This window comes from Aspergillus aculeatus (assembly GCF_001890905.1).
Source record: "Aspergillus aculeatus ATCC 16872 unplaced genomic scaffold ASPACscaffold_2, whole genome shotgun sequence".
NCBI classification, from domain to species: Eukaryota; Fungi; Ascomycota; class Eurotiomycetes; order Eurotiales; family Aspergillaceae; genus Aspergillus; species Aspergillus aculeatus.
Window position 1 is genome coordinate 2,321,740 of NW_017962977.1, and position 7,818 is coordinate 2,329,557.

General features: G+C 49.9%; 1 protein-coding gene across 1 annotated transcript; it reads left to right on the top strand.

Annotated features, from left to right (window-relative positions):
- The first annotated feature begins 1,069 nt into the window (after positions 1-1,069).
- ASPACDRAFT_1852989 (FAD binding domain protein) lies at positions 1,070-6,557 on the top strand. The gene is made up of 3 exons (XM_020197285.1): positions 1,070-1,483; positions 4,290-6,223; positions 6,283-6,557. The coding sequence occupies exons 1-3, from the start codon at positions 1,402-1,404 to the stop codon at positions 6,292-6,294; spliced, it is 2,028 nt and encodes a 675-aa protein (XP_020060417.1). The 5' UTR covers positions 1,070-1,401; the 3' UTR covers positions 6,295-6,557.
- The last annotated feature ends 1,261 nt before the right edge of the window (positions 6,558-7,818 follow it).

The following is a 7,818-nucleotide window of genomic DNA, read 5'->3' on the forward strand; positions in this document are numbered from 1 at the left end:
TTCTCTCCCATATATTTGTAAGTCATCTCTGCTTGTCAGTCATAGCATTGAGTCCCAGCAGACTTTCCTCTGTCCACCATCCACTGTTGACTGAAAAAGTCTTTTGCTGTTGGTCATAGCACGTCCGTGCCACTATGTCGGACTGAGTTGTAGCAGGCTTGCATTCCTGCAAAGCCCGGCGACTCTGAAGCAATCGTGATCTCCGTTCAATGTACGGGTGGCTTAATTAAGACAGCAACCCAACAGAAGCATAAGAACGCGTCCTTCGCTCCGATTGATTTGTAGTTCTGTATTGTATGAAAGCAATTCGGTTGGAATGGTAAGACACAGTCACAACCCTGGATCCGTCCCGTGCCTCGAATGCAGGTACACTTCCTGAGAAAACGAAAAGCAAGTATGCCCACTGTGGTTGGTTTAACCTTTACAATGAAACAGCAAGTTGTAGCATGGCATGTAGCAGCCGGTACTATCCGAGTTGTGAAATGAATGGGTTAAGCGGGGTGGGCAGGGGTAAGGAAAGCTACACTGGTTGGTACACTCGATCTAGTCATTCTTATATTTGTCGGGTGCGCTTTTTGTTGTTACGCCCTCTTGTTTTTCGTGGCGGTGTATAAATTCCGTGACTACGCTTAGGGGAGGCAGGCTAACGGCAGAGAAGATATGTCTTATGTAGCTGTTGTGTTTTGACCAAATCGTCCCGATATAGGACAGGGATGGATGGCTCCGTTCTTTGTGCCTGTGTGTGTGTGTGTGTGGTTATAATGATGCAGGGATTGTGGCCGTGTCCTGGAATATAATTATCCTTGTACAATCCTCCAGGCTTGTGATCAGAGGCCCAGTTCTCAAAAATAAGTGCCTTGGACAGACGCATGGTATGCCGGTTGTGTTAGTTAAGACGGACATCATTCCCCGAAATCTCTCATTGTCTGATGATGCAGAGTAGAAGGGAGCGCAAACTCCAAGAATCCACCATATCTGACCAACGAATCATGGGGCCTGTCATTAGAAATCAGAGTTCACACCCCGCACCATTTGGGAGGTACTGGAACCCGCGGAGAAACTCCGGCTAGGGCTAAGGACTTTAAACACAACACAACCCCAGCCTGTGGCCCCAGATACGATAACAGGTCCGTTGGGCACCGATCTCTCTCCCACCAAATGTCGCAGAAATGGCTCTCCGGGCTAGCAGGCCAGGTCGCGTGAAGGTCGAGAATAGTTTCATGTTACGTCAAGTGGTCTGGTTCGGTACTCACCCGATCTGGTGCATGATAACAGCTTCATCAGTCACAAGTGTCATTATGATGCCAACCCGAGAGGGAATTGGACTCTCAGGGAGCTGTGGCAAAAGAGCAGCATCCCTTCCTTTGCGGGGTTAACATAGCTTGACGTCGTCTTACAAGTATGTTTGCTGGTGACGTTTGGAAGGGAACGGAGGGAGGGGGCGACTTGGTTTCCGATTATCCCTGTCAGATGCCCGCCGCCAGTTCGTAGCGCATGTTTAAGCCTGCCAATCTGAAAGAGGCATTGACAGCACTTCAGGCTTTGGTGGTATCTAAGGTGGCCAGACCAGGGCTGACTCAGGTCCTGGATTAAAGGGATATACAGTGAATGAAGGAACTGGACCAGCAGGTTGAAAGAGGTCTTGTCTACCTGAAGGTACTATGAATTCCGCGTACCACTAAACGAAAGGAATCGACGGTCTAGACAATCTGCTGGATCCGAAAGGAGCCCAGCCCCAATTTAATTTGCGCTTTATTACACTCTTGCTCCGCACAATCGGGTTTCAGCAAGATCAGATAAGAAGTGATTCAATGAGCCGATTTTAGTCTGCTTTTAGCCTGGGAATTTGGAGGCCCGTCTCTATGGCGCAATTTTGACGTGATAGTTGACCGGATATACTTGGACATGCTACCTCTCGTCCTGACTTTGCGGTGCATTAGCCGAGTCGATCATTGCAAAAATTTCCCCGAGTGCGAAGTACGGCAACGTGCGGCACAACGAATCAAAAAAAACCCTCCCTCTTTTCAACCGTGGAGCCTAGTCAGAGCCCCCTGCAGTCGGATCAGCAGCCCCTGATCGACTTAATGAAGCTGCTGCCATGAAAAGTTAACATTTGGCTTCCAGAACCTGTTTGGCACGGTTGGTGCCTTGCTAGAATATTTCGAGAACGGGATGTGGGCACACTGGGGGGTTTGTGAATCTTATGGGGTACGCGGCTGCCCTCGAGGAGATTGAACGCTAAGTCAACTGGTTCGCTGTTCCTGTCCCCCTGATGACCGTCTCCAAGAGAAATGGAGCCCCGTTGGGAAAGGCATGCGCTTCTACGACTATCTGATTGATTGATTTGATTGATACGGAAACGCCCGGTCGGCCGATGTCGGACGAGCCCCACACACGGTTTGGTTACCAAACCTGTCACATGAGTAACACAACCTGAGCAGCTCAACCGCCAGCTCCGGCTCTCGTTGACAAAGTCCCCACAATCTGCATCTGGTAGGAAGGTTAATGTATCTCGTGTAAGGGGTGATCAATAATCCCAGTTCAAACCTGGTTCTAAATATGCCAGAATGATTGAAAAGGTCATGTTTACTGTGACAAAAGGTAGTGGGATGAACACGGAGCGGAAGGTCCCGTCGACCACTTATCTGATCCGGAACAAGACACCCTGGCTACACAACGAAAATACGTACACATTACCTCGCGAATGCACTGTTGATTATTACAATCCTACCTTCCCACTAACTAATGTCTGCTGTAGATTATTCTTTTCACTAGATGCTGACGGCAAGAGCTGACTTTTGAGACCTATGTCCTGTAGTCCTCTGGTCGACATCACCTCAACGTCGCCAAGCGTTCAGCTGGCAAGGAAAAGTTGGGTGTTAGCCGAGGAATAGGCCGCACCCGGATCAGATTAGATCGGTAACGTAATTCGGCTGCGGTGCGGTTGTTACGTACCGTCTCATTGCCGTTGTCAGGCCACCGGATGAATCCATCTTGGATCATGCTATTCAGGTCAGTAATCAGGAGGTGTGTACGAGACGTTCAACACTTCTGATGACCTGGACGTACTATGATATCAATACGATAAGTATACTGAGGTTGCAGATTCCGTGCCTCCCAGTCGGGATAGTTTTTCCATTCGTTTGCCTCCCATTTCCTACCGACTCGAGTCAAATAACCCGCTAGCTGCAGATCCAGACTACCCCGCGGAGAGACTGGGAGGGGTCCGTTCGCTTGAAGTACCCGATTTCTTGGCACAGCAGCGAATAGTAATGTTCTTATAGACTGTAGAATTGACTGAACAAGCCTATCGGACGCTCTGGCTTTGCAGAGACCCCCCAGGTGGGAATCGAATCAATTGACGCCCCGGTGTTGTGGGATAAACGTTCCCGAACGGTCGCTGGAATTGGACGGGTATTGTTACCTTGTTACATACTGTGGAGAGAAACTGGAACCGGGTATCGATGGATGGATGGACCTGTACGAGACATTTCCTCACCGAGTGGCAACCAGAAAAAAGTCATGCTTTCATTCTTGAATAATTGTTTCCTACGATTTTTCGCCTCGCATTCTTCTCCCCTATTTGAATCCGTCATTGGTAGCTTTCGCACGTACCCTATCTCATCGGGTTCTTTTCTTTATTTTCCTTTCTCCAGGATTTCCCTAACAATCTCCTCTTCTTTCTTAACTACTCTTGCTCTTTCAAAATCTCAATTCCATCATCCACTTACAGTTTCATACAAACCGGGAGAATCTTTTTCTGACACGTACAGACCCTAGCGCATTCGGAACCGTCCTCCCGGCGCCGTCTTGCCCCAGGCACATTATTATCCTTCCACCTCCCTAAAACAGCATCGCTCTGATCCTCCGGGACTTCTTTCATTTCCGATCTGCTCCCTGCATCAGTCGTCCATCCTTATCTGAATGCCCACTCGCTTTGCGGTGTCCACTGGTCTAGTGTAGACCGTCTTCAATTGCCACTACCTTTGCTCATCCCTTTTCGTTGGGTCCTCTTTCTTTTTAATTCCACTGTCGACCAGCAATCACGTTTGCTCGATCCTTCAATCCGCCCAACATCTTCTCTCTTCGCGCTTTGTTTTAATATCGTCACACGCTCAGAATTGGCGGGCCATTATTTCGCTCTATACTTCGCTTCACAGAGATATAATGGGTAAACTATACTTTCTTTTCTGCTTCCATTCTTCCGTCGCTATCCCTAGACAACCAACTCTTGTGGTCTACAACGGCCCAGTTCTTGACAAATGACTGACCTTTCTTTGTGTATGTAGTTCACGCCGTACCTCAGCCGCCTTCATCGAGGCTGGCGACGCCACAGCCTCCCCTTGCCTCCAATGGAGACCACAAGAGCATCCCCGTATCGTCGACATCTCATCCCGATAACCCTGTCCCCGAAGAGCCCCGTGGAGTTCGGGCACTGTCTGTAACCGATATCAATTTCAGCATCTCATCACCATCATTGCGCGATACCGAATCCACCGGCTCCGAATCACCGTCGCTTGCCCAGACGCCCGACACAGAGATCTCGTCTGATGCGGAAGAATCATTGAAATCCTCCGTCGAAGATGGCCCCGAGAAGCCCCGTCGAGCCTCCACTGTTCTAATCTCTCAGAACTCTGAGGATATGAGAAGAATTTTGGAGAATGTTGGCGTTGCTGGTACTCAAAAGCTCCAGCCTCTGTGCTGTGGTGGTGGTTGCTGTCGCAGCCAGCCTTTGGTCAACATTCCCACGCCATCAGTTGGAGCTAACGTCGTCACTCCTCCGGACAACAAGGCCTACGAGAGCCTCAAGCTCAATGTCGCTTACCTCACTTTGGATAGCGAATTAACGAATCTTGTGCCTCTACCAGAGAAGACGGTCTCTTTTTCTGCAATCCCGAAATCGGCAGTCGATTTGCAACTGGGTCCTGCAAATCATCCACCTCCTTTCGTCCAGCCTCATCCCCCATATGACGTCTTCCGTGCGCCTTTGCACCATGCCCGAGAATTGACCAAGTCCGGTGCCGAGAAGCGTACATATCATTTTGACATCGACGTAACAGACTACCCTGCCGAGAGTGGTAGTGTCGATTTCGTCGTCGGTGGCGCCATTGGAGTATGCCCCAAGAACAAGGATGAGGAGGTCGATGATATCTTCAACCTATTGGGCGTGCCCAAGTCAATTCGTGACAAGAAGATTACCGTGCGCACCACGAAGGGTCGGTGGCCCACGATCTGGGGAGACGATCAACCTCGGGAGCTAATCACCACCCGGCGGGAATTGCTGAACTGGTGCTCAGACATTCAGAGCTATGCACCCACCAAGGGTCTATTCCGACTGCTCGCCGAGTATGCCAGTGAACCAAATGAAAAGAAGATCCTTTCGTTCCTCGCCTCCGCTCAGGGACAAGGTGCCTTCTGTGACCTGCGTACTAGCTCGCACATCACCGTCTCTCAGCTGTTGCACGCTTTCCCCTCATCTCAACCTCCCTTGGATCATCTTCTTTCTGTCTTGAATACCCTCATGCCGAGGTTTTACTCTCTTTCTCAAGACCCTCTTCTCTCATGCAAGGATAAGGGTACTCAAACCCGTCGTTTGGTTGAAGTGGCGGTGACTGTTGCCGAATCGGACGATTGGAAAGGAGGCATGCGCACGGGCGTTGGGTCTGGATTTCTCGAGCAGCTCGCACGCCAAGTGATCGAGGCGGAGAAGAAGGGCATTGACCCTTCCACTCTTGATCTCCATGTCCCTATGTTCCGGGGCTTGATGGCCAACCCGCTGGCCAAGCAGTTTACTTCCGACGGCCCGATGCTCTTGATTGGTGCCGGTGTTGGCATCGCTCCCTTCCGCGGTTTCGTACAGCGACGCCTCCAGTCGGCCAACTGCGCTAACAAGGTCTGGGTCCTGCAGGGCGTCCGTGACTCCCTCTTGGACGAGCTCTACCGTGGCGAATGGGGCGTTGATGAGGAGAAGGTGCGCACGGTTGTCCAAAGCCGCCGTGGGGAGAGCAAGTATGTTCAGGAAGAGGTGCGCCATCAAGCTGATTTGGTTTGGTTTGTCATCAATGCTCTGGACGGCCGAGTATTTGTCTGCGGTAGCGGTAAGGGGATGGGCGAGGGCGTTGAGGACGCTCTGGTCGATGTTGCCATGGCCAAGGGCAATTTGAACATGGAGGAAGCGAAGCAGTTCTGGGCGAACAAGAAGGAAGCTGGACAGTACATTGCCGTAAGTTGTCCACCCTCAAGTTCTGGTTATTCGATTCATGGATGCTAATATCAAAACAGGAGACCTGGTAATGTTCTGAAGTAGTGGGTTAGACTGACGCCAGCCGTATCACGTGTTGATATATTCGCATATGTGTACTGCACTGGTTTGTTTTGTTTTTGTTCTATCTTGGGTATCTCTGTTATAGTGTTGCTTTAGCGGGGTGGGTTCTGTTTTCAAACATCTGTTCACGGTTGATCCGGAATTTCTGTCATCATCATGGAACTAAACATAGAATTAGTTGGTAGCAAATACCTAATGCACAATGCACATTTCACAATCACAATGTTTAGAGAGGATGCGGTTTAGCTTGAGTTCTTAGAAAGTCGCTTAGTGTAGAAAGAAGCACATGACCACGAGTCAAGATATCTTATCCATAGCCACACGAATCATGGAACAAGTCTTTGCTCGCCAGATTTGTCCCTGAAAAAGGACACTAAGAAAAGGTTGTTCCACTTTTTTTTTCAAGATCAAGAGACTTCTAGGCTTTCAGCTGCAGTCTAGCCACAAGCTATCTCGGCTAAGATGTCTACAATTTGTCGAATGTGGATATTAGCGTACGGGACTATGCAAAAGGCTTTTGGCCACCATGAAGAAATCCCCTGAACAGCTCAATCACCTTCAGCCGCAGCTCGGCCTTTATTGCCTGGCTATTTTCAGCTCTCGTATAATCGAGGCTTAAACGGTCTAGCTTAAGACGACGACGATGGGATGGATTAGGACCTTCCGCCGGCTTCATCTCTTAAAAGCCGTCCGTCCATTCATTCCCTGATTTAGTCACTCTTTTCCTTCAGGTTTCTTTTCACCGGTCTCTTGTTCTTCTGTTTGCTGTCTCCTCTGGCTTCAACTGTCAGGTGGACGAGCCGACCGACGGTCCTTTCTGCCTCATTTTCTTTCTTGTTCAGACACACACTCGCTTTTCACAATGCCTCGCTTACCGTCTCTCGTTTCGCTTCTGTTGCTTTCGCGCTCGTTCCTTCCCGGTGTGTCGGCTGAAGAGACCGAGGTGGTGACATGCGCGACATCCACGCCCAATCCCTTTTCGAACCCGTCATTTGAAAGTGGTATCACCGGCTGGGGATTTGCCTCGGGAACCACTGGCAATGTTATCTCAGGTGATGCAGCCGACGGCTCTCTATATGTGTGAGAAACGACCCTTCTCAATGACCCTCAATGCTTGGGTGCATGCTAATATTGTGGTAGTGAGACGAGCGCGACCAGCACATCAGTCACTGTCCTACTGTACCAGAGAAGTAGCTCGTTCATTACGAATGGCCAATATACCGGATCATTCCAATATCGCATCAAGCCGACTTCCTCTCACGCCAGTATGACTTGCTATATCAAGGCGTACATGGACTCTTTCACCACAGCCGGCCTCCTCGGAAGTGCTACCCTGTCTGTCTCTTCAAGCACGGTTGGTTGGGATACTCTCTCGTTCAGCTATACTCCCACCACCGCCGGAACACACACCTTTGAGATCTATGGCTATTGTACCGGCACCACCCAGTATACTGGAGCCGCTATCGATTTGGACAATGTGCAATTTGTGGGAC

Coding starts and splice junctions, on each gene's coding strand:
- ASPACDRAFT_1852989 (XM_020197285.1), top strand. CDS start 1,402: ATGTTTGCTGGTGACGTTTGGAAGGGAACGGAGGGAGGGGGCGACTTG. Junction 1,484..4,289: donor CTGTCAGATGCCCGCCGCCA/GTTCGTAGCGCA, acceptor TTGTGTATGTAG/TTCACGCCGTACCTCAGCCG.